We start from the raw sequence: 16,217 nt of genomic DNA on the forward strand, positions 1-16,217 counted from the left end.
TGGTAGGCACTTGGGCCTCGAATGCCTGTTTAATGAGCGCCATTTTACATGATTAAAGCACATCCAATGTTGCCACACCCGTTCTCCTTCTTTATTAACTTTAAATCTTCATTGTGTATTCTAGACCTTGATTTTTTCATGTAGTTTTGGAGGCAGGCTCTCTAATAAATAGCCTCGGAATCGTCTAGTTCAACCGCACTGAAAATCTGAATGCAAAATGAGCGCTTTTATTCAACCTGTCAAATGTATTATAATTTCTTCTTGACCCTGTTCTCATTGCGCCTGTTTTTTAATACTTTTTTTAGAAGCCAGAAGGTTGATTGATCTTAAGGTAGAGGAATTTAGATCAAGTAATCCTATACCAAGTCGTAATGCGATATCAAGAACTACGCTAGGTGGAAAATGGAATATTTCTCACATGAGTTTTGGAAGCATTTTGCCTTCGAAATAAAAGTGGAAACGATTACTAAGGGGTGGTTTTGTTTAGTCCTACTAATTGGACCTTCAATGAAAACGTGAGACTTGAAGTCGGGACATTTCCCGTTTATAGGTCTAAACTGTTTTGAACTATCCGTCATTTACAATTAATCGCTTTTTTGATGTCTGAATGTGAATAATGACCTAAAAGTTACATATGTAGAGAACTCAATTGTGAAGGTGCAAGTCTAGGTAGATCGTTTACCTACCTGTGGATAGCAGGCTCCCAAATCATTAGCTCGCATCTTTCGTACAGACTCCAATCAAGATTAAACTCAGGCTCGTGTAGATATACCATTTTCACCCATTCAAGGGGAGTTCTAGCACTTATGTAAACAAAGCAAGTGCGAAATTTTTATTAGAAATGGGAATTTAAGGGAGCTGACAAAATCGGCGATTATAAGGTGACCAAAAAGTTCCTACGGCTGTCCACACAGCTGGCTGCAATGATCTGCACCTGGTCGAGACTTGAGAATCCAAACAATCATTTATGCCTGCGTATTTTACGCCATGAACTTACGTTTGTCCATCGAGCACGGGACTCAACATTGTACGCTCTACCCTATTCCTCCCCATTTAAGCCCAACCTCATACCAAAAGGTGCTGATTGAACCAAATGGCCGGGCTTCAATCCTGTCCACTTTGCGAATCTAGGTTGACTTCATTCCCGTGTTTTAGAAGCACCTAGTCAAGTTCACTACGTAGCACCTAGATGAGGTGCAAACGCTTTAAACGACTTGAACGGTTTTGATAATGAATTTTATTGCTTTGATTATTTGTTTAACTCTGTTTTGGCTTCGTAGACACTGAGCGCTCCGCGATGGTATTTCTGCCTGGCCTGGCATGCCAGTAGTTCTCAGGCCTTCTCTACGTCGGCAATACATATTCTGTCCAAGTGCTATGCCTTTTTGTGTTCATGGAATTTCCGGAGCACTATAGAATCATTCAAAGAGGGACTGGAAAGATTCCCTAGCCTTAGCGATCCCGAAGGACTACGTATCGCTAGTGACGCGTCAGCTCGAGATTAATGCAGCAAAAACAACTTTCAGTCATGTTTGACGCTAGTGATGCAACAATTGGCCTGTATCTTCATCAATTCTGATCCAATGTGCAATACAAACCAATGATGACTAAGGTTTCACATTTAAACGTCATGAAACAGTCAGTTTCAATTAGCTGAACGAGCCTGATCTTTCTTACTGTTAGCAACAGATCTACATTATTTAGAAATGGATAACAATTGCTACTATTTTTAGGCGATCGAGGCCTTTCCACGCCTAAAACCCAATAATTATCTGACTTATACTTTAAAAGATCGTAAAATTTTGAAGTACAGGAATAGAAATTGAACACATTATAAACTAAACACAATTTTGTAAGAAAATAAACGATTATTTCCAAAATTCCAAGCAGTTAGCTTATTCTTGGCAAATAAAGGTCTCCATTCAGAACATAATGAACATTCTTTTAGCACACATTTTTTCAAATGTCAAGCTGAATTCCTAAACTTCTGGCATAACTCGTATGTCAATTCTATTTGGGTGGTAGCCTGATGGCTAAAAATATTTTCATTGATACATATTAAACGCAAAAAGCTTATGGACATATTCACCGAAATAACTACCGTGACAAGCTGTAATCCCTTCTCGACGTTAGAGATGGGACAAGTTGGATTCGTAAAGTTGACAGGCTCGAATCCCAGCCATTTGGTTCAGCCAGCACCTTATGCTATGACGTTGGGATCAAATGGGGAGGAAAGTGGCAGCCCGCACTAAGATGAGTCCCGGACTCGACGGACAAACGTATGTCTACGGTGTACAATGCATGCATCTAAACGATTGTTTGAATTTGCAAGTCCCGACCAGGTGCAGGCCATTGCAATTAGATGTGTGGACAGCCGTGCGAACTTTTCGATCACCTGATAAAATTCAATCTTGAAGGCTTAGGTCAAGGAGACCGTCTACCCGTTTCTAATTGTCACAGTATTTTGCACAGAATTCTATGTTTATTACCCGAACTGCCTGCATTTTTATCATTTGTGGAACTGAGGTCTCCTAAAAACGCTTATAATTCCCACCCATTTAATGGCTTTCATAAATAAACTTGTAGTAAATACTTCCTCCTATTCCTTTTCTCATAATAACTTGACATTATCTGAAATCTTCAGCAACTATATCATCTGAACTAGCAGTTGGTAAGACTTTTGACAAGTAGCAAACCTTCCATATTCAAGGAAGTCTTAAATATTTTGCCTGTTCTGACTCTAATTTGGTTGTGGAGAGGTTAAGGTAGTTATTGGCGATCTGAAAATTAGAAATTGGTTTTATTTATGACTCGGAAAGGCAAAGCCTAAAATCTCCCCTTCATCTGCTCAATCGCCAGCGTCTACTTATTAGTTCGGCAGTTGTGATGCCGCTGTGCATCTGCGGGCTTGCGCGCATGAGTTATGTGTTCTCTGCTTCGCCATTTCAAGCATATTTTTGACCTATGGATGAGTCACATCCCCAGATTCTTGGCTATCCTGGCCATAACCATTAATATCCGTAGCTCCAGGTCTGTCCGCGCTTGAAATGGCGAGAAAGACGGATTTAAAACCGAAGCATCTGCTCCCTCTACTTCCAGTGACTTTACTACTAGTGTTTACTTAACCATCCTTTTCTCGATACAGAACACTGCGTTGTATGAGGACTTTTGATTTCGTGTCCAAGCTTCACTACTTGATCCAAGTTCCTATAAATATATAATTATCTTTTCAGGCTCAGAGGCGATATTCCTCGGAAAGAAAAGACCTGAATTTGGAGGTTATGCTGATCTTTTGCTTGAAAATGGCTCTTAAATGTCGCGTTATTCTGTAGGAACGCTAAATCCCGTTTGAAAGCGCCCTAGTTGGAACTCAAAAGTATAATGCTTTGAATGATTATTAGTTGATTAAGCACTATAGGTGAGATATTACCTTAATCATCCACACATTACATTGATCATAAAGTGTGGTCGGAGTGAAGGATGGATACATATATCTAGCTTTCAAACGCATTTTGAATATAACTGAGGCCTCTTTTACTAAGTTTTCTATTTCTTAAAAGTGAATTTATGCACCGCTTTGCCTTGATTAGACGATTTCACATCCTCACCAACGTACTGAATCAGATTTGCTGTTGCAATTGGTTACTTTAATTTGGAGCTTGAAAGCGGATAGACTCGCCTATTCATAATAATGATGAGGGAATTGTGAAAACTATTCTTGTATGAGTTATTCATCTGAATGGCGAATTCGTTTAGTCAGAGGTATTTGATTGGCTAAATCTTCCATAGGCACTGATCGTGAAGAGGTTTATGTAAAGGTCAGTCACAATACGACCACAATCAGCAATACCTCGTTCCCACTTAAAACACCGAAAGATTGAATGCCGATTTGGCTTAATAATCACATAAATGAGTTCACCAAAGGTGATAGATACATGTGAAGCAATTTAAATAGCATATATTTTTATTGCCGGTAAGTAACAAAACTAAGCCCCATTACACTATGGTACAATAGCTGTATCTTAAGTATGAGAAATAAACACAAAATAGTTGTAACGGATTTGTAATTACATATGTGAAACACCTTGTGATACGAAAGGGGTAAAATTTTTCTCAAAAGTTATCGTATCAAAAGCGGAAACAGGTGTGTTCTAGGCAGGAAAGAAACCATTCACTGCACTTTGCTGACATCCATATTATTTGCCATATTCTTTTGGCATCCTAGAAGCATTGTCATCACGAGATTAATGGGTACATCCCAAAAATCAACTAATTCTAGTCGTTGTAGTCAGGTCTCATTCGATTCTATTGTTATTTGCGCACTTAGTGCGAAATTGTTAGTATTTTTGTTGAATTCGTTTCAGTAACTCCAAGGGATTTAAGGCAACAAGGGTTACTTGTCTATTTGTCGAGATTTGACCACGTCCAATCAAATCTACCTTTTGGAGGCGTTGCGTTAAATGCACTTAATCAGAGACAGCTTATGCCATTTCGTCAGCCCACCTGTAATGCCACTATCCACTATTTCATTTAGCGATCGAACTCCTCCTTTTTCTACTTCCCACTCGTTCGCCTTTTGGCACATTTACAAAGTTGGTAACTCCTCTGGGAGGTTTCGGTAAATTCAAACACGGCAGGCCTTTGTTGTCATCACCGCCACAGCAGTTGCTAGGGCGGTTGCAACTGCGTGCGTAAACACACGCATACGTCCTTACCTCACGGGCAATGTTATTACCTCTTGCTAATCCCGCCCCTTTCTGCTGAATCATCGCGCAAACCCGCACACCGAAATTTGACTTTGGCGCGCCCACCTTCTTTTGTTAATTTCTGATTGGTTAGTCCGTCAACCTCTTACTTTCGCTTTGCAGGCAGGTGGTGTGGCTTTTGAACCACGGAACATAGAGAACGATTATATTTAACACTGAATTACAGAGTTTATATCATTCCTATTATCCGTATCATTAAGCAGTGTTACGACGAAGGAACAGGTTGGTAATCTCGTGGAGACCTTTTATTGTCACACCAAAGTACATCCCGCTTACAGTATTGACTTTGTCCTCACGCGTTTCAGTCATATATTTTGGCTTTGAAAAAGTATGTTACCTATTAAAATTAATTTGCCTTTCGTTAGTGTGATTCTCGACGTTGCTGTAGAAGACTCAAACACTAGGAGGGTGGCTAGCACGGCGTGCTTAGCTGACTTTGGCTGTGTCCATTAGTCAGCCTCTGGCTGAGCGAATTTGGAGTAACTATTTCATCTACTCTTTAGCATCCCCACTGATGATTCATTCATCAATTCCTTCCCTCCCGCTTATCACTTGCATGCACAATCCCTCTTCCCGCCTTAGCATTTTATGTTTATCTGACTTGGTAGATTTGGGTCGCCATGAGTAAAGTTAGAGCAAGGCTTGTTTAGGGGACACTTCCATTAAAACTTTAGGACAGTTAGATAATAGTTTTAGTGGCTTTATTAGTTCAAGTGGATCTTGAAATGAACTGCTAGTTTTAACGGATCTCCACGCTACCAAGACTTCCTAATTAGCAGTTTCTAATTGCCATTTCGTAACCATGAGGATGACCCCTCATAGTTTGAAATATCCCTCGTAGCGCCAGGGTAATAAAGCATTACACTGTAAGCAACCACGTAAATTCTTGAGATTATTATTAGTAACAAGTAAGGAATTTCTGAAAATTTCTGAAAATATTTTAGTCGTTTTTAAATGCTTAAAATCCCTTACGTCAAGTAACCCCCACTTCTGTTGCACTTTAATTTTGCATCTCTCTATTCTATTTTTCATGCTATTGCTGAATGGCAATGCTGAGAAAAGGCGGAAACTATTACCTGGCCAATTATTACCATGGGAATGCGAAGGATGAGGAAAAGTACAGTACCTCTCTCCTATTTCATCCTCAAGTACAACTCTTCCCACATTTTAGTTATGCAGCGATATGAGGTGTAAAGTCTTGTTCCGAGCTGTCCTGTAAGGATGGGACGCAGATTTTCCACTCATTGACTGTCTGACTATTTTCGACTTTTTATCAAGAAGGAGTTTGTCTTGCAGATTTTCGAGTTGTACTGAGTTACAGTAGGTAGATAGAGCTCGACATAGTCACTTGAGGATAAAGCCTTGCTTACCTTGGAAGTGTGAGGATAAGTTAGGAGCAAATGGTGCGCTCGTTGACTCAACGTCTCACTACGCATAAAAGCCACTTCACGTCACAGGCTACCCAATCAACTGGTCGATCAGGTATTCAGTTAGCAAACAGGCTGAAATGCAAGACATGATTTTATGACTTATGTGAAAAAAGTGAAAAACAAACAGTCTTTCAAGCTGATTATCATCTTGTTTTAATTCATGGCATGTGGCTCCTTTTCACGTAGAGTCTTAGATTCAACCGCAATCATCCGAATCGATTAAACCATTTGAATTTGAATGGTACGTTTTTCCATCCCCTGCATACAAAACTTGACGAAAAACATCTTTTACATTCGGGTCGAGTTAAACGCGACCCGTAAAGCAGGTAGGGTCACCTCACAGCCATCAGTTTTAATCAGTATTTGATGGTATGCGTTTGTGTTCTTATGAAGAAGCGAATGCTAGTCTGGACAATGCAGAGACCGGCGCTTGATGATGTTGCATGATGCATGCATTTAAAAACTAGCATGCGTTTTGCAAGTCATAACAAGTTAAAACAACTCATTGCAATGAACTACATCAAAATCACATGAACTTCTCTGACCTCCTGAGATATATCAAGTTGTAGTGCATAATCTCATGCCAATTCCTTTACTAAGGAAGATACAAAATGTACCAAAAATTGTTAGTCCAAAATAAGTCATTTTCCCTTAATTTATGAAGAAATGTTGTTTTCAAGGCTCCATTTAAAGTGCATGTTTGTCCCTAAATTAGAGCACTTCAAATTACCGACAGAATAGTGCTTACGAATTCCACAAAACGGCGTCGCCTTTACCACATGTTTGTAACAATCAAATTCCTGTTCTTTCATGAAAAAATGGACGTAAATTTGTCCTTACAACAACTGCGCTTGAAGGGTCTCATGAGGTCGGCCTTTCTGCGGGCATAATGAAGGGCATCTAAGCCTATTAATTCAATTAACAGTTGAATGCCTATCGATAATGCCGACTTCTTCGTTCTCGCCTTAGGCAGCTGTAACTAACAGCTGATTATCGATCGCCTCGTCATGTGCGTTTGTAAAAGACCACCACAGCTGACTATCGATCGATGACGAGCGGATAATTTGTTTCGGTACCAGGCAATTATTGATTGCAGCATGCAACTCATTAGCCAAGCATTGCACTGCAAATGCGACCCCTTTTAGCGGTTAAATGGATACTTCGATTACGTGCGCATAGATATTTTGTTTTTTATTAACAAATCAAACACAGTCCATTTTTGAAGGGTATTTAGTTCCATAATCTTGTAGTGCGGGAATTGAATATTAAAAGGGGCCTTCTTCGACTGCCCAGCATTTCCCGTCAACATCGATTTCAATTGTTTATGACCATAATTACTTAACTCATATGGTTACGATTTTTCGTGTAATGTTTCAGCCATGATTACTAGCTGTTGATCATTGTGCTAATTAACAAAAAAACAAACCTCCACTTGCGTGAACTGACATTTAAGAAGGCAGAAGGTATGCGAACGTGGAGTTAATTTCTGTGCTGAAAAAAATGTTTCGCTTTTGCTGTATTTATTAGGGATGGTTCAGGAGGATTTTATCACTTCCTCTGGTATAATATATCCGGCTTGTACTATTAAACGACTGGTTAGCCCTATTCATCCATATTGTTTGTTTATAGTAGATTATAAATATCTGTAAATTTAATCGTGGAAGTAGCCAACAATATCTATACATGATCTCAGGCTCCTTCTCACGATACCTAAGCTTTTCTTTATTCCATCGACCAAGTATTCTCTGGCAATAATCCAAAAGCCCAACGCGATTGGCGACATAGGCTTGATTTTCGCTACAATTTTATCGTGTCTAGACTGTTTATGACTACTTTCAGTTCGTGAGTTAAACTCACTAAATGAGGTATGAAGTCATTTCGTTCTCAGAGGTACTATACGGTTCAAATTATTTCTGACATACTCAACAAGTGTTTGATCAGGGAACTAGCCGTATAATCCTCTACTTACATACAAATATTAGGGTTTAAAATTTATTAAACCCGATGGAATTCTATAAAGTATACGTCCATTGAGCCTAATCTTTGTTATGGTAAAATAGCATTTACGGGATTTTTCTTTTAAATTCTTTTAGTCAATTCTGAGAAAGTATTTAAGCATCTTTCATTTGTCGAGTTTGTCACTTTTAAATGGGATTGATAACTTGTCACATGAAGTCCTTAAGCTTGAGCATCGTTTCATACCATGAAAAAACAGTTGTTTTTTTCTGTGCTTTAAAGACCACCAGCATTTGCAACTGTTTTTTTTTTGCGTTAGTCTCTTTTCAGAGAAATCAATGGTCTATTGTTTGGTCAGTGCATGCGTCAAAATAGCTATGCTTTTTCATGCTGAAACATTTTCATTTAGTAAGTTGATCCTCTTCTCTTTTTTGCAGCATGTTGTGAATAATGATTGAGTTTTTTCCATAGAAAGTAGAACTTTTTGCTTGCACAGGCTCTAGGTATAAACAAAGTGATAGTGATGAGTGGAATAGGTAATAGAATCTAGAAGTTGCAGAAACGTGAAGAGGTAATTTAAACTCGAACAGGATCTGACTCAACTGGTAAAGCATGGGTCTAGTTGGTGAACAGTTTCCTAGCAGAAAGTTCTGGTGAGACTAATTATATTTAAACCGTAATACACGACATGCTAATAAAGGTCTTCGTTACACGATTAATCTCAAAGCAGTCGGAAATTGCCAACAGAAGTGTTTTGTTTTTTACTTTTACCAAACATGATTCAGCATAAGAGTCGCTCTACCTGACTAAGATTTGATGTTTTCTTAACAAAAAGCACCAAAAATCATGCACTTTCTTTGGCTTATTTCGCACAGAAGGTTTCTGTTCAATTGCACTGACTTTTCTAATGTTGCAGTATACTTTACTCTTGGTTGTTTTTAATATTATTTAAAATTGATTACCGTATATTTCTTCATTTTGGTGTATTTTAAGGTTTGATAAGGTTTTGACTAGATACCAATTACCGGGAAAACAAAGTTACCAGCAAAAGCTGATTTTTTTCCTTGATGGAACAAATTGAGGTGACAAACGCTTCTTATTTTCAACAATTTTTGACCATTGAGATAGCATTGTATTATGAAATTACTGACTTTTTTGTCTTTATGAAGAGGTTTAGTGGTTCATTTAATTATATGCTGGGATATTTTGCCAAAATGAGATCCCCTCAAGAAAGGTAAAGGATTATGGCAGTGGCGTAATCAGATTACAAAGATAGCTGATTTTTTACTAACAATAAATCAGTAACTTTTATTTTTTGAACGCTGGTTGCAGCTGAGACTCACTGAACCCATCATATCAGTCAGCGATGGGGCTGACGTAATTATTTTCTTTAACTATTTTGCAAAACTTACAAAAACTATGGCCTCCATGAGCGTCGACAAAGATGATTTTCTCTAAAAGACCCCAGTAACTTAGACAAGTAGCTCGCAAAACTAGAGAATAGTTTCCGCACTTTTGTTATTTGTGTGAACCCTGTCTCCAGTACATCCGACCTATCGTTGCAAATAGATATTAAATAACAATAAGCAATTGCTTAAGGACTGATGCGCGGAAACAAACTGGAATTCCTAGATTCTCGCAGACTCAGTAGTTTCAGAGTTTTGAGTGTTTCCTGTTACTGACATCAAATGTGGATCCTAGAAATGGGTGATCTAGCATAAGGGTTTTCATCGTATATTAACTTTTAATTTGGCATTCATTATATAGGTTTGCTATAACGTTGTTTAAGTGCTTCTTAAGCGAATCGTAAACATTTCCATTTAACACTGATCTCACATAACTGACCCTCAAATTCTGGAACAGAACAATCGGTACCGACTCGGCATGATTTGAACACCACAATGCACATTTCTTCTTTTAAGTTTTCTGTATGCCATTCGACCTTTAAAATTTGTTAGATGTACTTTATCATATTTGTCTACGTTTGACTCTGATTTGCTGAATCCGAGTTTGAAAATGCTTCGCTTGTGTAATTGATAAAGATATATGCTTGTACCACAAGTGCCTACAAATACATGAGGAGCTTTTTAAGGAGTAAAAAACCTTTGCATACTACAGTCCGTTGATCCCTTCAATACATTCAACATCTCAACAGCTTTGCAGTTCAGAATGCACCCTCTGATCATGGCACTGCAAGAATGTAAATGTAAATGACGCCACTTAAGTCATGTGTGAGTGCATTTTTGAAAGCACTTACTGCGTAAATATTAAACTATTAAAAACTTCGTATCATTTGTGGTACACCCCACTACAGTGAGCTATTGTAACTTGCGGGGACTAGCAAAATAAATGTGATTGTTTAAATGCACAGCTATGCGAAGATTGTTCGGGCACGGTACTCTCTATTGTGTTTCAAACTATTTCACTCTTCATTCTAACCCTACTTCATACCATAGAATCTTTGTTAGGACTGATACTTGTGATTTAAGCCGCTCTGTCTTACAAGCCGCGTCTAACTCAATTTCAACACTGCAAAAGCTCTTCATCAATCTAAACATGGGACTCTTGAAAGAGGTACAGTAAAGGAAAGTACCACCTAGCAGCAAATGATCCCGTTACACACGGTGAATACGATTTCAAATAGACGTAATTAACCATCATGACGCTGAAGCGCAATTTTAAAATCACGACAATGTACATTTGTAGACTAAGTTTAACAGAGTGCAATGAAAAAGGGCCGAAAGGAATTATGGATTCACAAGATGCGTGCCTTGGGCAATCGAATACCCTTTACTTGCATTTCGTGCTTAAAAACTCGGACTTTTAAACTTCCTGCTTATATGTTCGTTTGTTTCATAACCTGATTTATTTAATAAATTAAAAGCAATAACAGACTGAAAATGCGTTTGGAGCGGGGACTATGCAAAATCACAATGGAAAAGGATAGCCAGTGGATTGCCTAGATGGTGTCACCCTTCAAATTTGGTTCATCTGAGAAAAATTAGACTTGTTCAACCTGTTAAATTAATATTATGAGAACATTCTAAAGCGGTAACTCTTAGATAGGGGGCCGATTTACTAAACGCTTATGTGTTCGCCTTCCCACCTGCATTCTTATTTGTACAAAAAGGTCTGAGAGAGCTAATGGCCTCACGTATTCACTCTTGGCAGTCGGATATTAAAGACCAATGTTTCTCGACGTCAGAAAGCTCCCACACCCTAAGAGTCTCTAAAAACCGCACGCACAAACAGGGGAAACTGGAATTGAGCACTCAGTTTGGTAAAATGGAGTGCTCGTCTCCCTACTGATGTATTTACCTATTTGGGTTAAGCATACCAATCTGCTTACCTTATCAAAAGGTTCCCCCTCTCTGTGAGACGTTATGGATCGTATTTGTGATCTGCCAGACCGATTTTAAACCCAACTTGTTGTCATTTGATGCTATAGTGAAGCCAAAATTCACAAAGACTCTGCAAGCTTGCTAAAGAATTCCACTTCTAACTTTGATCAAGTGGCGCTGTGAGAAATTCGAGACCTTAGTTTTACGTCAGAAATGAGTTTTTTATGGCTTCTTGATACTGCCCTTCTGGTGCAGTGCAAATGCATTTGCTGTGTAACTTGATACTTGTCCTATTCAAAGTTGACTTTAGGTAAGAGCCATTAGTTTAGTTTAATTGACGACATCCAGTTAGGGGTGATAATATTTTTAGCTGGAGTAGTTCGACCTTAGCTGAAGTTCGCTTTCTTTCTGGTCATTTACTTTCCCCTTTGAATTTCATTTAAAGTGCCTTTATAAAGCTCCTTTCGATCTTTTATTAACTCCTCTTTTAGATCTATAATCGAACCCTTTTGAAATGTAATTAAAATTTCTATTAAATATAAAAAGTTATTGCAAATTTTACAGGATCGTTTTATATTGAAGTATATTTGAACCTGGAATGGACTTTGCTGTGATTAGAAGGTACCAAGCAAAAGCATATTATCAAATTATCTTTTTTATCTCAATACTTAAAACACTTCTCCTAACAGACCATATGATCCGTTTAGACAAGAAGCGAATGCTCCTTTTTGACAATAGTCAAATAGTTCGAAAAGTGGTCTAGACTTCGAAGCAGGCTTGATGCCTCTCATGGACTTAGCTTTCAGATATCTTTGATTATTGAAAAGGAATATTTATGAATTAATGAGAAATGTTTATTCGCTATCTGGACCTACCATTTTATGTGGAAGTGAAATGCCTCTTTAATATCACTATAAATTGCTCATCAGTTGCTCCACTATCACTACTTTCATAACTTCTTCAGCAAAAATGCGTCACTGAAAAGAAAAAAAGGGTTTACTAATGTTTTACCAACATCAATTTTGAATATACTTGAGGTGAACTGCTAAATCGCATGCATCATTTAAGAATCTGTAGATGAGTTTGGCATCAAAAATGTGAAGTTGGCTTCTGTAAAAAGAAGATTGAAGTTCGCAAAGGAAGGTATAGCATAGTGATAGTAATTTTAATTGTTCGGATGCTGAGATATTACAGGCTACAAGCTGATTGCGAAGGGCTACACTTTTAACAGTCAACCCATCATCATCCTATGCGTAAAGAAACAATCCAGTTTATTCCACACATCACATCACGCCCTTTTTATTTTTGTACGCGTCGGACAGGACATTTAGTTGACTTTCACAATTTACCTTATTCAACGTTCAAGGCAAATCGGTCGCTAAAATTCTTCTGCCTTCCAGTAAGTGCATTTAATAACACACCAATATAGGTGGCCTGTTCTCATGCACTATTGTAAGTAGATTAGGTCAAGATCAAGTTAAGGCACAAATACAACCATTAACACTGAAGCAGGAAGAAAACAGGGGGCCAGTGATGATTTGGTTCAATCTATCACATAAGGGATTCCACCAATAATGCAAAGTCTTTTAAAAGTAATTTGACCGATAGCATTGATATTTTGATCTCACCTGAGAATAGACGTTCCTTACTAAAAGATATCTTCAGATAAATCAACTTTACTTCGTTGTAGAGCCCGTAAATAACTTTCAACTTAACCGTTTGCAAAGTGTCATCTGCCAATCAATCTTTCAAGGGTTCCAATATTCATCTTTAAACACACGTCTTTCGCCGCTTTTTATGGGACTCTACAAGACAGTAGACACAACAAGAATGGTAGAAGAAAGCACTGGCGGAGAGCAACATTCCACTAGTGCAAATAAGCACCAAATCAGGGTCTAAAGGTGGGAGAAGTCTGCTCAGAGTTGGTAGATGATGCACGCAGCAGCATCGATGCAGCTGCACCACCGTCAAGTCAATGAAGAACAGGTCGATGCGGGTCATGCGCCATGCTGGAAAGAGCTTCTCATCCGCATTCCAAACCATTTAGTGAGAGGTTACATTACCCTGGGAAGGGGAAATGCGCAAGAGCGAACGAATGAAGGCCCCTTTCGGGTATTTTTTGATGCGGTGAAAATGACCTAGATTGCAAGATTTTGTTATAAATGATAACGTCATTAAACACATGCGGAAGCCTCAGCCATCCTTAAAGAAGAAAGAAGTCATTGCACTGGGGCGGAAGATGTGTTACCGAATTACGGAAGGGCTGAGTGCTATGTGTATGGCCCAGAGCCCATGTTGTTCAGCAGAATTACAGAGGCAGAGCCACAAGTAACCATAAAAAATCAGTGATAAGTTATACAAGCGATTAAACTATTGGGTATAATTCCAATTTATTGTTCTACAAGACATCAGATTTGAAAAACAAGTTATACCTGGAAACGGTACTGCTTATAAAACTCCGAAGTTGTCTTATATGTATATCCACAAAAGCCAATTCTATACAACCCTGGCATTAATCTACTAACAAAAATTTACAGAGACCTTTATAATGACGTCTGTTGGTCAAACATTCCCATAGCCATTGCATCTAAAACAAATGCCTCGGATGGAGAAGCAGTCAAAAAGAAAGCTAGATTAAGAAACCTAAGGAGACAGGAAAGTTGTCAGAAGTGGAAAGAGACACCTCAATGAGCTTCTAGCAACGACTGAGTGAAATAAGAGAGTAAACTGGACGACGCGTCGTCCACTCATCTCGATGCAACCATATTTCGATTCAAGTAACTTGCGCAGAAGAACCAAACATTAAAACCGAAGGAATCAGAATCGGAGGAAACAGAGGTGTGAGAAGTATGATGAGATATATTTTCAAGTCTCAGTGCAATCATTTTGGATTGAAGATCCCAGGGTAGAGAGGAGAAAGTTGGTGGAAGTCATAAGCTGTGTTAAAGGAAGCATCACTGAAATAAATGAATTCAGTCCATTTCATCACAAACAGCAAGTGCCTAGGAAAGGGTGACAGCTAGGAATAATGCAAGATAACGATGAAGAAGAGGTCTACTGCATTGCAGCATTAAAAACGGTTTTGGATATATTTGGTAGAACCAAAGGATGAAGACCCCAAAGTAGAATGGGTTCTGTGAGCGAATAAGGGAGGAGTAAATGGGCTGAAACCTCAATATAGTCATGATAGGGGCAAAAAATGCGACAGAATAGAAACGTTTGCGCCAGAACAGTTAACTCTGCAAAGAAACTGGTGATTGGGTGGATGCCCATAGAATCCTCGCCTTTGATGAACCTGACAAGGAGGTAGGGAAGCGGTGGCACAAAGCCTCTGCAGACCTCCAACAAGCACATGGCAAAGAGAAAAGGTCGAGACGGAGGTAGGTGCTCAAGTAGGTAGCAAAATGGACAGAGTGATGGCAATAGCCCCAGTTTTTACATAAATGCGGAATGATCCCAGTCTTTTTGTCACCTTCTTGGTAGATCTTGCACGAAATTAAGATGCAAAGGCCATTATTTTCCTCATTATTTCAATTAAAATGTGGATAAAAATTCCGGCTCTATGACAATTCAATGTTGTTGCAGATAGACTTCACGGTAGTTTTGGTAAAATATTTGGGGAATCGAAATACAAGAAGTCGTAGTAATGACTACAACGCTAACCTACATTTTGCCAAATAAGTGGGATTTCTTACTCTGCCAGGCAGCGATTTTTAAGTTGTCTCTTTTGTCATGAAAATTAGAACAAATCTTTATTAACAGTCAATTTGAATAAAACCACTGAAATCAAGACGAAATTCAAGCACTAATAAAAAAGGTGTGTACTGGAAACAGCTGGATGGATGTGACCCACAATGAAGGGTCTTCCAAACCACGCGCAATTGTGTTCTGGAAGGAGGCTATTGACAACTAAAGCGATGCCATACTCAAAAAATTTCAAAGTGAATAAATCACGTGAAGATATCATACTACCTCTACGATTCCGGCAGCTAAATAAGGCACAGACAGACGGTTGAGAAGCATGGAGAGGGAGACGGAAGGGCAAGGTTAAGTGATATGTAATATTAACTACGTGGGGCGACGTTGAAGTGATTTCATTAAAAAATCTATTTTTGGACAAGTTTCTGTACATATTGTGATTGACTCAACTGCTTGCAGAAAATCAGGAAAAGCAGTTCAGGAAAGGTTTCTTCTAAATGCAAACCCTGCAAAGCGGTACGCAGTGGTACGGTGATGGTAGTACACATGCAAGCAAAGCTGATCCAAGGAAGCAGTGATGATGTGTAGTGCTTGCTAAAACAAGTGCGCTTCCCGTTTAATCATACTTCAAGCTATAGGACATTCCACACAAGTGCCTGCTGCCACAAAACGAATATATCATCCCGCTGCAATCCTAACATTATTTCATCACTCACCTCCGCTTAGTTCCGACTTCTCAGCCAACGAAGGATAAGCGTTGCAATGTCCTGTTAGCCCCACAATTCACAAATAGCTGGCTAGCTAACCACTGAGAGAGATTATGATTAGCTGAAGGTAATCTACCCTAGTAAGGCGAAGTTAATTGCAAAATACATTAAATTTGGAACTTGAAATCAAGTTTTTCTTAAATCAAAGTAACAGTACAGCAATATTGGTTCGCACTGGCCTTTTCGATGAATAGTTGAGCAAACAAATGGATGTAAGGTAGACATTGAACGTCGTTTTGTGGTTAGTAGCAGCAATAT

At 38.7% G+C, this 16,217-nt stretch overlaps 3 protein-coding genes across 3 annotated transcripts in view; 1 reads left to right on the plus strand and 2 right to left on the minus strand. All coding sequences in view use genetic code 11, as the record gives it.

Annotated features, from left to right (window-relative positions):
* The window catches only part of EGR_06026 (hypothetical protein), a gene marked incomplete at both ends in the record, with an annotated part of 30,557 nt that extends 29,469 nt beyond the window's left edge, over positions 1-1,088 (plus strand). The window contains one exon of the mRNA XM_024495275.1: positions 840-1,088. Within this exon, the coding sequence (XP_024350359.1) occupies positions 840-1,088 (249 nt within the window). The remainder of the gene's footprint in view (positions 1-839) is intronic.
* Positions 1,089-1,569: 481 nt separating this feature from the next.
* Positions 1,570-5,798, minus strand: EGR_06027 (hypothetical protein; the record flags this gene model as incomplete). Its single annotated transcript, XM_024495276.1, has 2 exons — positions 1,570-1,838; positions 5,630-5,798. The coding sequence occupies 2 exons, from the start codon at positions 5,796-5,798 to the stop codon at positions 1,570-1,572; spliced, it is 438 nt and encodes a 145-aa protein (XP_024350360.1).
* Positions 5,799-5,937: 139 nt separating this feature from the next.
* EGR_06028 (hypothetical protein) lies at positions 5,938-13,536 on the minus strand (the record flags this gene model as incomplete). The annotated part of the gene is made up of 2 exons (XM_024495277.1): positions 5,938-5,979; positions 13,303-13,536. 2 exons carry the CDS (start codon positions 13,534-13,536, stop codon positions 5,938-5,940), a joined length of 276 nt encoding a protein of 91 aa, XP_024350361.1.
* Positions 13,537-16,217: the final 2,681 nt, after the last annotated feature.

The sequence above is a fragment of the Echinococcus granulosus genome, assembly GCF_000524195.1.
Source record: "Echinococcus granulosus chromosome Unknown EG_S00049, whole genome shotgun sequence".
Lineage (NCBI taxonomy): Eukaryota > Metazoa > Platyhelminthes > Cestoda > Cyclophyllidea > Taeniidae > Echinococcus > Echinococcus granulosus.